The sequence below is a fragment of the Gekko japonicus genome, unplaced genomic scaffold (genome assembly GCF_001447785.1).
Source record: "Gekko japonicus isolate JY-2015 unplaced genomic scaffold, Gekko_japonicus_V1.1 scaffold1394, whole genome shotgun sequence".
In the NCBI taxonomy this organism is placed as follows: domain Eukaryota; kingdom Metazoa; phylum Chordata; class Lepidosauria; order Squamata; family Gekkonidae; genus Gekko; species Gekko japonicus.
In genome coordinates, this window is record NW_015170321.1 from 448,730 (window position 1) to 464,823 (window position 16,094).

At 41.6% G+C, this 16,094-nt stretch overlaps 2 protein-coding genes across 4 annotated transcripts in view; one reads left to right on the forward strand and one right to left on the reverse strand.

The window, feature by feature from the left end:
* Positions 1 to 2,494, reverse strand: part of GALM (galactose mutarotase (aldose 1-epimerase)) — a 58,837-nt gene extending 56,343 nt beyond the window's left edge. For 2 of the 3 annotated variants that reach the window (XM_015418064.1, XM_015418061.1), the window contains exon 1: positions 2,389 to 2,494. The gene's annotated coding sequence lies outside the window, so the exon portion shown is untranslated. Of the gene's footprint in view, positions 1 to 2,378 lie in introns of all 3 variants that reach the window. The other variant, XM_015418062.1, reaches the window with a different exon arrangement.
* A 121-nt stretch (positions 2,495 to 2,615) lies between these two features.
* Positions 2,616 to 16,094, forward strand: part of HNRNPLL (heterogeneous nuclear ribonucleoprotein L like) — a 27,420-nt gene continuing 13,941 nt past the window's right edge. Inside the window, exons 1-8 of the mRNA XM_015418060.1 lie at positions 2,616 to 2,937; positions 6,949 to 7,067; positions 8,019 to 8,256; positions 9,067 to 9,152; positions 9,347 to 9,443; positions 9,533 to 9,605; positions 13,382 to 13,453; positions 15,174 to 15,391. Coding sequence (XP_015273546.1) covers positions 2,758 to 2,937; positions 6,949 to 7,067; positions 8,019 to 8,256; positions 9,067 to 9,152; positions 9,347 to 9,443; positions 9,533 to 9,605; positions 13,382 to 13,453; positions 15,174 to 15,391 — 1,083 coding nt within the window. The 5' untranslated portion in view covers positions 2,616 to 2,757. The remainder of the gene's footprint in view (positions 2,938 to 6,948; positions 7,068 to 8,018; positions 8,257 to 9,066; positions 9,153 to 9,346; positions 9,444 to 9,532; positions 9,606 to 13,381; positions 13,454 to 15,173; positions 15,392 to 16,094) is intronic.

The following is a 16,094-nucleotide window of genomic DNA, read 5'->3' on the forward strand; positions in this document are numbered from 1 at the left end:
AGAAGTACTTTTCGCCCTTTCATACAATATAAGAACTCATTTCATACAATATAAGAACTCAATTAAATTAATTAGCAGTAGGTTTAGAACAGATAAAAGGAAGTACTTCTTCACCCTAAGAGTAATTAACTCGTGGAATCCACTTGCACAGGAAGTGGTGGTGGCTACAAGCACAGACAGCTTCAACAGGGGATTAGACAAACACAAGCCGCGTCGACCCACGATACTCGTGGGGGGGGGAGAGCTCCACGCAGAGGAGGAAGCCGCTGCAGATAAGCCTTCTCCACTGTTCTCCTGCCCCTGCCTGGCCCCGATGGCGAGGCCCATGCGGCTCCGAGCCGCCAGGCCCACCAAATGTCCCCCCAGCAATGGTGGCGAGGCCCGTGTGGCTCCGAGCCACTGGACCCGCCAAACCTCCCCCCCCCCCCCCCACAGTAACAGCAGCGAGGCCTGAGCTCGGCCCGCCATGCCTTGTCCCTCCCCCTAGCAGCAGCGAGGCCTGGTTAGCCCGCCAAGCTTCTCCCCTGCAGCGGCGAGGGCTGAGCAGCTCACAGCCGCTGGCCTGCCAAGTCTTCGACCACCCCCCTCAAGCGGAGGCGGCAGCGAGGCAGTTCTCTTTTACTTTTGGGAGGATTTAAGTATCCACCCTATATTTTTTTCAACTTTTCAGATTTTTCTGCACATCTGGGGATTGCCCCAAATGTGCAGGAAAATCTCCCTGCCCCCGATGTGCGGATTTAGATATCCGCACAGAGCGGACAACTTGGTTATTAGATATATAGATATGGAGCAGAGATCTACCAGTGGCTAATAGCCACAAGGTATAGATGGAACAGTCTGTCTGGGTCAGTGAGGCTCTGTATTCTTGGTGTTTGCGGGGCAACAGTGGGAGGGCTTCTGGAGTTCCGGCCCTACTTGGTGGATCTCCTGATGGCACCTGGTTTTTGGCTAGTGTGCGCCACAGAATGTTGGACTGGATAAGTCATTGGCCTGATCCAACATGGCTTCTCTTATGTTCTAATGTTCTTACAAAATAAAATATAATGCAAGGTATACCCCAAAACCACAGCAAAAAACACAGGGTAAAATTACCTAATGATCAATATTAACAGAAATGCACAACAGATTTTTCAACTACCTCACCATTGACAGAATAACAACTGATTGGTTTAGCACAGGAAAAGGAGTATGACAAGGATGTATACTGTCACCCTGCTTATTTAATTTATATGCAGAGTACATCATGCGAAATGCCGGCCTGGATGAATCACAAGCCGGAATTAAGATTGCTGGGAAAAACATCAACAACCTCAGATATGCAGATGCTACCACTCTAATGGCAGAAAGTAACAAGGACCTCAAGAGGTTCTTGCAGAGAGTGAAAGAGGAAAGTGCAAACGTTGGCTTGAAACTCAACATCAAAAGAACTAAGACCATGGCATCTGGCATCTGACTGTTCCTTGGAAGGCCAGATACTGAAGCTGAAGCTCAAATACTTTGGCCACCAAATGAGAAGGGAACTACATCACTGGGAAAGATTGAAGGTATCAGAAGAAGAGGACAGCAAAGAATGAGATGGTTAGACAGTGTTATCCATGCAACGAACACGAAGTTAAGCAAACTCCAGAGGACGATGGAGGACAGGAGGGCCTGGCGTGATGTGGTCCATGGGGTTGCAAAGAGTCGGAGGACTGTGCGACTGAACAACAACAAAAACAGTAATCAGCCAAAGCGTAGACAGAATGCTGTCCCCATCTAGCCCAGTTGATCTGGTAACGGAACTGGCAAATAACAGCCGTAGCTTGACTTGCAGTTAAAAATACAATAATAAAGTGAAATAATTTTACAGTTGGCTGTATGTACAGTGCTCTCTAGTCTGCCTAAGGAGCCATGAGGCTGAAGTCGCTTCTCAGTTCCCTAATTACGGTTTCTGGTTCCTTATCCCTCAGCCTAAATACAAACGTTGAAAATTACACAGCTTTGCACGCCACATTCCTGGAAAGAGAGGGGAAACTGCGCATTGCACATAGCGGCGCCCATCCTGTCTTATGTACCAAGCGTTCCAGAGACGACAGGTCGAATGAGCTCTACCTTCATCACTTCTGAAAACTATCCACTCAAGCAAACTAACTACTGCAAAAACTCTGAACTTTCCTCTACAGGACAACTTAAATGGCTCTGAACTTTCCCCTGGAAGAGAAACCTTTAGTATCGCCTGTCGCGTCCAAATATCCAGTTCCAGGCACTTTCTACCCTGTCACCACTCGGATTTGGCAGGAATCCCCCACTATTCCCCCCCCTCCCCGGTCGCCTCGAGGAAGACGCACGAGGTAAAGTCGTTGGCCAGGGAAACATGAAGCGCCCGCGCACGTCTGTACCTCCGCTTACTTTGTGCTTTTAATCAAGCGAAGAAGTCCAGCTCCAAACAATAACTGGGAGGGGCGGGGACTCCAACGAGGAGAATTTCTCGGGCAATGACAGACATTCCTCTCTTCCAACCCTATGCTCCGAAGCTGGCGAGTACCGTCCCCGTTAGTCAGTCCCAGCGTCCCAGCTTACAAATCTGTCCAATCGCAGGCCAGGGCCTCTGGGGCCTTTCTCGCACGTTACTTCTCGTTGTGTCGCTGGGCTGTTGTCTGAAGCGAATTGCCTCAGAGCATCACTGCGGGGCCCGCTTTGTTAATATTTCTACGTGCGTCGCGGTTCGCCGGGTGGGGGAACTCCGTATACCCCTCTTCCTTTTCCAGAGCCGACGCCATGTCCTCGCCGTCGTCTGGGGAGCAGTACGAGGAAGAAGAGGATGGCGCTTACGAGAGCCAGGCCAAGCGGCTGAAGCCCAGTGCCGCCGCGGAGGAGGGCGAGATCGAGTATGGGGCCGAGGAGGGCGAAAGCCACAGGGAAAAGGCCGTCCCTCGCAGTGGGGGATTCTCCGGCGGGGTAAGGGGGAGCTTCTGTAGTCCCGCTTCTCGCGGCATGCGCGTGCAGTCGGATCCTGGGCGTGCTTACTCGAGAGTTAGTCGGGCTGTTCAAGGCGGCTTACTCGCGTCGGTGTGTGCGCAGGACCGAAGCGATTGAGACTTCGGGGTCCCTCTTAGATTCTCGATCCCACCAAGAAGGAGCGCAGATACTTTGGTGGCTTTTGTTTCAGATCTTTATCTTTTTCTTCCTAAAGAAGCTGGTAATTCCACTGATCAGTTTGGAATAGGGATTTTATTTATTTATTTATTTTAAGTCCGAAAGGCGGCTATTTCTTTTCAGCTTCTTTTATCCAAAGATGACTGGTGAGGGAGGGTGCATTTCTAATTCAGTCTGATACTTTTCCCGCTCCTCGGTCACATAAATCTCAGCTGCAATGTGTTTCTCACATGAAATTAAATCTTCACCCTCCCCCCTCTTCCAAAGGAAGTTGAAATGTGGATGGGAGTATTGTAGCCCCCACCCCTCTATGCCGTTTGTTATGCTCTTCCACAAGAGATGAGAGGGCTGTATGTGCATAGGGTGTGGGGCAGGCTGCTTGACAGTGTTTATCTTCTGCCCCTGCCTGGCCCCGACAACGAGGCCCATGCGGCTCCGAGCTACTATCTTTTTTCCCGTTGGAAAAGTAAAATGTGAATTTGTTTAATGATGTTGGCGTGGAGGAGGGGGGAGACTATTCTGCTGTCTGTCATCCTTACAAGGGAGTCCTGCAGTGTTTGTGGGAATGGGAGTATTCGTCATCTCTTTGTGTGCGTCATAGCCATAAATTGACCAAACTAGCAACTGGAGAGCAGGATGGCCTATGAGCCCCCCCCCCCAATTGGGACAGTATTTTTGGGAACCTTTTCTTGAAGATAATTGTACGAAAGGTGTTCAGTGCAAGCTGTCATTCATTAGAGACGGTTGATTCAGCTAGACAATGCACTAGATTGCTCTTATTCTATGGTTTTGTGAACTGATTGATGGCTTCAAAAATCCTCCTTTGTTGTGTAGGCATAGTCCAGATGTATCATGAGTAGCTAGGTTCATCATCGTGGATCCTCCAGTGCTATGATCTACATAACCAGGCTCTGAATAAAATGGTCTGTGGGCAGTGTTTCCTCTAAGCTGAGTTGGTGTGAGCTAGCTCACAGTTTTTTAGCCCCCAGCTCACAGATTTTTGTCTTGGCTCAGGAAGGAGGGCTCCAGAGCAAACTAATTTATGCAGTAGCCAAATCACTTGCTCACAACTTTAATGCCAGTAGCTCACAAAGTAGAATTTTTGCTCACAAGACTCCACAGCTTAGAGGGAACATTGTCTGTGGGTATGGTATGGATTGTCATCAGATGGTGCCCAGCCTTATATTTCTTTGAACAAATAACCAGGAGCTGTTGTCTGTGCCCTGAATAAGCCATGATCAAATGGATCTCACTCAGTGGCTGAGTATGATTCTGTTATGTAAATGCACATATGCAAAATAAAAAGACTTTTCAATGGAGGTACCTTCCTTCAAGAATCAGCGTAGAAACTGGGCAAGCAGTTTCACTATTTAGCTTTTATAAAGGTTGTGTAAGACCTTCCTTTTAAGCAAGCTTTTAATCTATGAAGAGAGTGATGTAATGCTTTGGGGGATGCTTCTAAACTGTTGTATATGTAGTTTTTTACTTTGATTCTTGGTTCTAAATTGTATCTTTTATCATGATGTAAGCTACCTTGAGTGCAAGGAAAGGTCAGATAACATCCATAAATCTGTGGAGCTGATAGTTTGTTAACTTCAAACTACAAATTAAGCTGTTTACTGAAGCTTTGCTACTATTAAACTGTAATTGGCAGTTTATATATGCATGTAGTTTAATTCTTCGTCTCTTCCAGATTCCTACACTTACAATAAGGCTTTGCACTCGTTCTGTTATGTACATTTATGATGAATGTTATGTACATTATGATGGATATTGCATAGAAAAAGAATAATCTCATCATTGTTTCAAAATCAGATGTAGTCTTGCATATCTCATTTAAGGTTATGAGTTTAAACAGTTGACCAGTGTATTTAGATTAGTGATTATCTGTTATGGAAGTGATACTGTAGATCCCCAGCCACACAGCCATTACGATGCAGTATTTTGTTGAAAGGTATGCCTCTCATTACTTTATGTAATGTTGATTGCTTGGATTACAGTGACTGACTGTAGGGCAATTTGGAAACAGTGAAGGCTTTGAGATAGAAAGGAAATATACAAAAGTTCTTATTTTATCAGTAATTCATTTCAGTTAAATCAGCGGATTTTGTGTTGGATAACTAAGTTCCAGTTATTTGTTTGTAGATGCTGCCCTGCTCAAAGCGGTAGTGAATATAAAGTTCTTTGCTGCTAGCACTGTACCTCTGCACATATCGGTCATCCTATGTAACCTTTACACTTCTGTTTCTAGGTTTGTGAACTGAAAGTTATAGGTGGATGGTTTTTCATTATCTGTTACTCTGTTACTCTGATTGTCTTTTGCACAGTGTAGTAGGGGCTACATTTGCAGTCAAAATGCATTCACAGTCACAGTCATAGTAAAGATTTCCCTTTCTTGAAAGCCAGTCGAATCCAATTCTAGGGGGCGGTGCTTGTCTCCATTTCCAAGCCGAAGAGCCAGCGCTGTCTGAAGATGTTTCTGTGGTCATGTAGCCGGCATGACTAGACGTGAGGCACATGAAGCACTGTTACCTTCCCACCAAAGCAGTACCTATTTATCTATTTGCAGTTTCTTGCTTTCGAACTGCTAGGTTGGCAGGAGCTGGGACCAGAGACGGGAGCTCACTCCATCATGCAGCACTTGGGTCTCGAACTGCTGAACTACCAGCCTTCCAGTTTGCAGTTCAGCATCTTAACCACTGAGCCATCGCAGCCCCTATAGTCACAGTTATAGGCATGCCATTATACATTGGCATGGTTGATAAATAATTTGTCATTACTGTTCTATCAAGCATTAGATACACAGTAGCAATGCTCCCTCTAAGCTGTGGAGTCTTGTGAGCAAAAATCCTACTTGGTGAGCTACTGGCATTAAAGTTGTGAGCCAGCAATTTGGCTGTTGCATAAATTAGTTTGCTGGGGAGTTGTCCTTCCTGAGCTAAGACAAAAATGTGAGCTGGAGGCTAAAAAACTATGAGCTAGCTCACACTAACTCAGCTTAGAGGGAACACTGCACAGTAGTTACTTTTGTGTGTGCATGTGGGTTTAAATGTCTCCCTCAACAAATACACTAGTTGAAGTGAATTCATATGCAGTGCTAGAAGAATTCAGTCATCCCTTTCCCCTTTTTGAATCCCTAGTGAATGTTGTACAAAGGCGGCTGCACAAATCTCGGGGATACTTGTTGAATAGCAACTATAACATCTTTATAACAGGCAACATAAATTTAGCCCAACCGTGTATTCCTGTGTCATTGTATGACCCTTTAAAATCTTTCTATTTTTTAATTCTTTAGATGCCTCAGACCCTGATACAGTGAAGAGTGCTCATGCAGTCCTCCAAAATAGTGTTGAACCCAGGCAAGGCTGCCAGAAATAATAGACAATCATTTTATTAACATTTTCTTAACTGTAGGTTGCTGAGGTTTGGGGGAACTGTGCCTTTTCCTCTTACACATCTCTTCTGCTGGTTTAAAACACAAAAGCCTGCAGTTTTTCTATCCTGGCATCAAGTCTTTCCTGCTCTCCTTCCGTGTTACAGTGGAGAAATATTATGCCATTGTCACTGGCTTTTAATTAGCACAACTTTAGTTCCAAGAGTCAATTAAGGGCTTTGCAAGATAACTTGCAAGATAAGTATGTATGCAATACTCATAGCCCAAAGTAGCAAATATGTTTAGACTTGAACATTTAAGGTGTTAATTAGAATTTGGTGGGGAAAAGATTGAGAGATTTGTTGTTTTTATTGCCTGTAATATTTTATTTGATGTATTAAGATCTGTAAAGGTAAAAGTCTAATGCTTGCTCTTGCTAGGATGCAGGTGGAAGTCATCACAAAGTTTCAGTTTCTCCTGTTGTCCATGTCCGAGGACTCTGTGAATCAGTTGTGGAAGCAGACCTTGTAGAGGCGCTAGAAAAATTTGGAACCATATGGTATGTTTAGTCTATCTTGGGGGATTCACAGCTAACTGTTAAAGATAATTTTATGCTTTTGATGGTGCTGATATCGCTAAATATAGATACTACTAATCTCAGCATCACATTTGCTGAATTATTTAACTTGTAACATGAGAAACGGCCTTTTTTCTATCATCATTTTAATGGCTCATTAATATTTAAATTGTGGTTATAATTACTGAACCAGGATGGACTTTCAGAATCAAAGTAGCTTTTTGTGAGTTTGCAGTAAAAATCTAAAGTCAGATCTTTAAGTAAAACTTTAAACTGTGTATTTGTGGAACCTTGGTTCCAGGAGATCTTCGACATTATATTTTGTCTTGTCCTTTGTATATAGAACCCAGAAGTAAATTTCTTGCTGAGATTTTAAAGGGTATACATTCTTCTCCTGTGGTGGAGAAATTGATTTCCCTTCTTTCCAATTCCAATTGGCATGTGTCTTGTAGAGTGGCACAATTCATCTTGGCAGCCAAGAAAATACAGGACAGAGCTGTGTCTAAAGGCTGAACTATTTTAATTGTATATAGAGAAGATGTTTACATGTTTTAAATGTTTTTAGAGGTTTTAAAAAAAAATTGCCACCAAGTCAAGCTGACTTGTGGCAACCCCTAATGGGGCTTGAGGCAAGGGACATTCAGAGGTGGCTTGCCATTGCCTGTCTCTGTGTCACAGCCATGGTATTCCTTGGAGGTCTCCCTTCAAATGCTTAGCTTCTGAGATCTGATGAGATCGGGCTTGCCTGCACTATCCAGGTCAGAGCCTTTAAAGAGTTTTTAATATTATGTTTTTGCTTTAGCTGTTTATGTCCCTTTTGTGTGTCCGGATTGTAATTACCTTTGGCTTTATACAGTAAACATGATGCTAATTTTTTTGTTTGTTTTTAGTATACAATTTAAAGGAAATTATGTTAACTTGCTTGTTTTGTAGTTATGTGATGATGATGCCATTTAAGCGCCAGGCTTTAGTGGAATTTGAGAATATTGAAAGTGCCAAGAAGTGTGTGACATTTGCAGCAGATGAACAAGTATATATAGCTGGACAACAAGCATTTTTCAATTATTCAACAAGCAAAAGAATCACTCGTCCAGGAAACACAGATGACCCCTCTGGTGGAAACAAAGTTCTGCTCTTATCGGTTCAGAATCCTCTTTATCCAATTACGGTGGTATGCCTTATTTTTAAACATAAGTTTGTCCTGTAAACATCCTCTCACATTTTCGTGTTCTCCCTTTGGAGCAGAGTTGGCAGCCCAGATGCAGCTGACAGAAAGCACTCTTGGACGCCATGCCACCCTCCTATTTAAATGGCAAGGCTGGGTGCATGAGCATTCTCAGGTTCTTTAACTACTCTATTCTGTCCAAAATAAGAGGGTCTGATCCTTCCAAAGCATCAGCCTTCATGAGCAGAAGAATCACTTCCATCTTGTCTGGATTCTGCTTCACCTTGTTCTTTATTAGCCACTTGATTAATTGAACTGTTAACTGCTAAGTTTTTCTCACATTGTTACATACTGTTTCAGGGCAGGTGTTATTGTGAGAAATCCTATCAGTAACTTGGGGATAAGTGCATTTCTTTGCCTATGCATAATATGCTCTCTTTCAAATAATCCAGTTACAGGTTAAATAATATTTTTGTGGTAGTACATTTTAACTTGATGACCATTTGCTGAATCTTTTTTTAAAATTTTGTGTGTGTTTGTGTGCTTGCCTGAAAGTAATGGTTGACCTCTGGTGACCCCTACTGGGAGTTTAGTCGTTTTTCAGAGAGGTTGCATGATTTAGCCTGCCTCTGCATCCCACCTCGGTTATTCCTTGGAGGTCACCCTTCCAAGTACTTGCCAGAGTTGGCCCTGCTTAGCTTCCAAGATTTGACACGTTTGGTCTTGCCTGGGCTATCCAGGTCAGGGAATTTGCTGAATCTTTTTGAATACTTTAAAGCAATGCTTCAAATACTTGAGTATTTTCTTCTTCTATAGGATGTCTTGTATACAGTATGCAATCCTGTTGGGAAGGTACAGCGTATTGTCATATTCAAGAGGAATGGAATACAAGCCATGGTTGAATATCCTTTCTAAAACTTTAAATTTTCTGTGGTGTTAATTATTGATGATTTGTGTTATAGGGCCAGTAATCCCCAATCTGGCACCTGTGGCATTATGGTGCCAACCAATATATTTCCTAATGTCTGCTTCTTTTAAAACAGCCCTTCCCCAAAGCAAAGACTGGTTTAAGTGAAAAATCCTTAACATAACCTATGTTTGAATCGGTTTTATGTGCCCAGAAGGCAAAAGCAGCACTCAACGGAGCAGACATATATGCGGGATGTTGCACACTAAAAATCGAATATGCACGGGTAACATTCTTACTATTTTAAGTTCTTATGCTCTTTTGGGTGTGAGAGAAGAAACATTGGTTAAAACTCTTGTCTGTTTATTTCAACAGCCAACTCGACTTAATGTCATTCGAAATGACAATGATAGCTGGGACTACACTAAACCATACCTGGGCAGACGAGGTAAGTGTCTTCGTAATGGTCCTGCGTGTATGTGTTTAACTGTATATCAGACATGCAGTTAGCTTGTCTAATGCATTAGTCATTTCAAGCCAAGTATTACTGGTGATGTTCTGCTGTAAAACCTTATCTTGTAATCCTGGAAAAGAATAACTCTCAACATTAGTGCCCCCTGTTGGTCATATTGAGCTATTTAGTTCAAGAAGGAGCCCACACATGCAAGCATGTTTGCAGTACAAGGACTTGCATTTCTCCAAGCAGCTCTCACTCTTTGGAGGAGAGGACCCTGATGCAGATTATTCCTTACAAACTACAAACTTGCACACTGCTTCTCCATGGAAAGGATTGTTCCCCATATGTTGGACAAGGCATTAAGAAGGATAGAGGACCTCCAGCAGGCTGACTCTACACTTCATCATGCACCACATCGGCATCATCAAAAGGCCCTCTGAAAAATCTCAGACTTGCAACTCACCTTGACTGCATACTGCATGCACCATCACCACAAGCATATCAAGGAGGACACTCACACTTCTTCTTGTTTGCATGGTATGAACGCCATGGTAGACTGTAGCCATTCTAATTCAGCTTGCATGTGTTTTCACACCTATGTCCCTTTAAAATTACAGTTGTAGAATGAAACTCCATTAAATGGAAGATCCAAACTCTTGTTTTTCTCCTGTCAATGGTTGTAATTTTCTTTTCTGTATGTAAGAGAAAACTGACTAGGTTTTCCAGTGGAAATGTTGTTTTATAGTTAATGGAAAGAATGCATTTATTTCAAAATTACTGGAATTCAGTAGCACCCTGTCAAACACATCCCCTCAAGTATTAACATCTGACATAAAGTATAATGTGTCTTCATATTTCTTTACCACAAGACCTAGTTGGAATGTTACTTTCAGCAGTAAAACCATTGCATGAAAATGTAACACATAATTGCTGTGTAGTTTGATTTCTGTAAATATTCTCTGTAACTAAATGATTTGTGTATAATTGCTGTAATGTACCTTTTGAAAATCTAGGCATTTATAACATGGAGTTGGGAACTTACCTTATCAAGGTAGAGTATCTTTTAAGTCTTAAATGTGAAAGTGAAGGCTTCAACTTGCCTTTTAACTCTTGCCAAAAGGTTGGATTTTATCAGTAGTGCACTGGCTTCTGAAATGTCTTAATAAAACTTAGCCCTTGGACATACAGAATCGAGTTTTTGTAAAAAGTTAACAAGGGGCTGCAGTATTGGTTAGCAAATTGTCCAACTTCAGCACTTGTATTAAAGCTCAAATTTTGTTTCCAAACTGACTCTATACTTGAAACTGAAAAGGTAGAGAGGGTTGCTTTAAGTGACTCACTTGTGTTCATAATATTAAGCAATTGGCTGACAGAGTTTATTTATGGACTATATATTGTCCCAGTAAATAAAGCCATGGGAAATGAGAAATTGTTTGGGCATGCCCAGTGGACTCTTTGGCCAAACAGACCACATGCCACATGGCAATCTGCTGTTGAAACTGCCCTAACTTCCAAAGGGTTTTGTCATGCAGCATTAAGGACTTTGATCTGAGAAACACAAGACCACAGCTTTGTTGGGTATGTGGAACTAACTTTTACATTCTTTGGATCCAGCCCTAAGATTTCTTTTTTTATTTGACTTGATGGATACAGTTTGCAGAATAAAAGGAATTGGAATGGTAAAATGGGTAACTACTATTTTTCTTGATATTTTTCTTTCTTTATGACTTCTTCCTGGCCCAAGAAACTATGAATAGGAGCATACACAGTTTTCTCTGAATACTGCCGTTCATGTCTTAACTTGGGAAACTGCTGCCCACAGAAATTCTAATGAAGCTACACAGGCCATGGTTGAAGTATTTCCTTTCTGTGAGCAGCATACTAAGTGACAATGTTTCTTCTACTGGCATGGAACACTAGAGATGTCAGAGGAGCCAGAGGACTGAAAATGCTTGCTTTTAAAGTGAGCTTTCTGGCATTCCAACAGAAAGTGACCTTGTAACAGGCTAATTAACATGCATCCTTCAAGCCATTCCTTCTTTTCTCTCTAATAGCTTGTAAGGTTCTAGCTTTACCAAGAAAACTTTGTCAAAGAGGCTTCTACTTGAGTTTCTTTACTTGAGCTCATTGCTTAATTGGCAACAGGAGTCAATCTGGCTGTAAAGATTCATTTTTGGTTACATTTGCATCCTGTCCTTTTTTCCAAAGTGCTCAAAGTGGCTCTTTGGCCTCACAGCGACTTTGAGGTAGGTTAGGATGAGAGAGTAATTTTTCCCAAATCACCTTCAGAGCTGTTGCAATTTGAATTTCCTTCTTTCAAACCAGTCTAACCAATGCATGTTACTCAAAAATTTAAGTCTAAGAGCAATGTGTTAGCCTTTAATTTATTTTTCAAAACATACAGTTTCTGCAGTCTTTTATATAAACAGACTATTATTTATGAAATCCTTCACACATAAAGGTTTTCCTGGAATGGGGAAATAGGGCCCTTAAAGTAAACCTTTTTAAAGGCAGTTTTTATTCCAGTAAAAAGCCCCATCAGAAATAAATTATATGGAAATCAGTGATCTGCTTCCTAGGAACATGTTTAGGATTGGGTACTAAAATCTTTCCCTCTTTTCATTTCCCCCGACTTGAATAAAATTATAAAAGCAATTGCCACTTAATTTCATAGCGGAGATTTCATTACAAAAAACTTGACCAACATGCCCAATACTGAAAAATAGCTTTTGTTTTAAATAAAAATTAAAGTTGTTAGGGCCATTAATTTTTACTGAGAGATATGAAGCATATGCTTAACTTTCCCTTTGAAATAAATCTGTTAAATTGTGCTTAGCTGTGGCTGGCTGTCTCTTTCTCATTTCTCATTGTGTGGCAACAAACTAAAGTATCAGCATTTTTATTTGCTTAATAAAAACAAGCAGCATGGGTTAAATTTAACTGCTGCTTTCTAAGAAAATTTGTAATAAACATTTGGCTTTCTTAAATAACAACTTAAGGTTGGTGCACTGCTTTTATCCAGTAGTGTTGACCCCAGGTTAACTTTACACTCTTGTATAAAATGCAGTTTGCTGAAAGCTTTTGATTGTTAAAAGTGCTTTTAAGAGTGACATTATATGGCATCTCTAACATAAGCTGTAATAAATATTGGTAGTATAGTAATGTGAAATCCTTTCAGCACTCCCCCAAACCAATACCTGTTGATTTGATGATGTATGTACGCACACATGGTGCTCTCTGTTTACTGATTATGAAACCATGTAATACAGGTTGTTGTTGGATTTTGCTGAAACTTCTTGAACGAAGCCCACTTTGAAAATGTGTTGCTGTTGAAGCTAATAGTATGATTCAGGTACTGTCCTTCAAAAGTACTGCATTCACAACTTGTTTTTAAGAGATTTATAGGTAATTTTGACTCTACTGTATTGTCTGTAGGTTTATGTGATATTAAGGAACTGTCAGTTGTCTTAGGTTTAAAGTGTCAAAATGTTTTTTGTATGCAATATTTTAATGGTGGCTAAACTCCGGTGTCCTGCAACTGTATTGTATTAGAGAAAATCAGTGTAAGTGAATATCTTAAAGAAATCAAAAGTAATACCTTAAAATAACTTGGAAAGATCAGGCTTGCCACTGTTAGAAACTGGATGCTGGACTAAATGGACCCTTGGTCTGATCCAGTAGGGCTGCTCTTAATCAAAAGTACCAATGAAATTCCAGTATATTTGACTAAGTCTTCTGTTTTTGTTAATACTACTTTTTCTTCTTAGACAGAGGCAAAGGCCGTCAGAGGCAAGCTATTTTAGGAGAGCACCCCTCTTCATTTAGGCATGATGGCTATGGTAAGTTAGTGAGATGTTTATATGGCTTCTAGTGTATTGATCAGAAGAACTGTTCATATGCTGAATTATGCAACTCTGAGCTCATTGAAAGGGGGGCTGGATAAAAATGTGGTACATAATTTTAAATCAAACTGGGAGAAGTAACTAAAGTTACTACTGTCTTACTTGTCGGCCAAGTAGTCTTGTATCAGCTCTCTGGAAAGAGCGTGAACTAAGTAACATTAGTACGTAATGACAAACTATGGTTTTCTGTGCTGGGAACAAGCCATGAAAATCCTTGAGCAGTTGTACAAACATCATTCTTCTCCTCACATGTATCTTGGGATCTGAAGACTTCCATGTGCCAAACAAACCAGAGTGTTGTATTACATCTGATTTGGCCAAAGCAACAAATCATAGTTGTTCTCTTAACTACAAACCAGAATTCTAAACCATGGATTAAACTTCATTTATGAGCAAGAGAACAAATTATAGCTTGTCTTCTTGTTCTATTTCGACAAATTGGCTAATAATTTCTTGTGATCCAGGAAGTCTTCAGTTCCTGAACTGCATAGTAATTAAAGGGTTCCAACTCTTAACCCTGTAACAAAGAAACATTGCTTGTCATAACAGGGTGACATCCTGATGTAATCTAGAAAATGCATGCTCTTTCAAGGTTTTTAAAAAGCAGCCCTATTAACTATTGTGGGATTACTCAGTAGTGGAGTTGTAGAAGGACTTCTCTGTTTTACACAGCCTTTACGTTTCTGAAATCTAGTTTTTTATACATACTTGCTATTTTTTGATAACCTAGCTTGGTGATGGTGGCTAAAACTTCATTCTTCATCAGTAGAGGTAACTCCAGGCTTCATTGTGGTAAAGGTTACTCTTCCTACTTAAAAAGGCATATCTCTGTGAGGGAAGCTGCTAGAGACTTACATTTTTAAAAAATGAAAGTGGAAATTCAGAGAATCTCTTAAGCCTGTTGTTGCAACACTCCAGTGATATATCGATATTTAAAGGGGGGAGTGCGGTGTAGTGGTTAAACTGCGTGGTATAGTGGTTAAGTGCGCGGTGTAGTGGTTAAGTGCACAGACTCTAATCTAGGAGAACTGGGTTTGATTCCCCACTCCTCCACTCGCAGCGGCTGGATGACCTTGGGCAAGCCATAGTTCTGATAAGAGCTGTCCTTGAAAAAGAGCAGTTTCTGTCAGAGCTCTCAGCCCCACCTACCTCACAGGGTGTCTGTTGTGGGGAGGGGAAGGGAAAGGAGTTTGTAAGCCGCTCTGAGACACCTTTGGGTAGTGAAGGGCGGGGGTATAAATCCAGTCTCCTTCTTCCTGTGATGCCACCAGTGATACCACTGTTGATGAAAGTACCCTCCCTTGAAAATCCATTTGGGGGAGAAAATAAACTGACTCCACAACTGTGAAAATGCACAGGAAGGGCAGATGTGCAGAACAACCATGCCCAAACCAATCCCAGAGCTTATGGATCAACTCTCAAGAAAATCAGTAGTAAGTTGAGCATGCAGAAAAGCCCAAGGGGAGAAAAGACAGCAAGGTTTCTTCTTATGGTGGCCCACTGCTGCAATAAATGATCAGCTACATCTTCAGTTACTTTGCAAAAAGTAGTTGCAAAGAAAAAATTGTTGCAAGTTTTCAAAAATTGTATCCTAAATGTACCCATTAGATCAATGAAGCTGTTCCAACCACATTAACGGGTGAGTTGTCTTCTTTAGGCTCACATGGTCCTCTGTTACCTTTACCAAGCCGATACAGAATGGCATCTCGTGACACTCCAGAGCTTGTTGCTTATCCGCTTCCCCAGGCCTCCTCATCTTACATGCATGGAGGGAACCCCTCAGGTTCTGTTGTCATGGTTAGTGGATTGCACCAGCAAAAGATGAACTGCTCAAGAGTCTTCAACTTGTTCTGCTTGTATGGAAACATTGAAAAGGTAAAAAAGTGTCAAAGTAATAGCGTTGAAATGAAGTAATATTTTTTGCAGAAGAGAAATAGATGTCCTCTTACAAAATTTGCAGACTTTGTAGTAATGCAGTGCTATAGTCCTGACTACACCAGCAACTGCTTACATCAGTGTAACTTCAGCTTAGTGTAGTTGACATCATATACTTCCAGAAACAAAACTGAAAAGAAACATTAATATTGTTTTAGACAGAGAACATAGCGACACAAAACACCTGCCAATCATGGCGACCCCTCCCTCTTCCCCATTACCCATACATGGAAAAAGCCAATTCACATAAAGCAGCCATGGTTATGCCTTCATGACATTACCCTAGACCATCACAGAGACAACTCCAAAGCCTTTAGCCACACACTGTAGCACCCCTACCCAGGGCGCATTCCATTCCTGCTGTGCAGACAGCTGGAGCCTGTAACTATAGGGATCCCTGCAGATGAGAACTTGAATCACCTTATACAACACACAGCCTTCAACCAAGTACCATTTTGATAGGAGAACTTACAGGGACAAGGAAGGAAGGATAGACATTCCTAGCCAACTCCATAGCTCACTTGGGAGGACCACAAAAAAACAACAACCATGGCTGCTTTCCAAAAAGGAGCCACCCTTCTACAGGAGCAATGCTGTTGTGAAGGGAAGGACCTTTTTACAACAGATGGAAAGGGAAGTATGA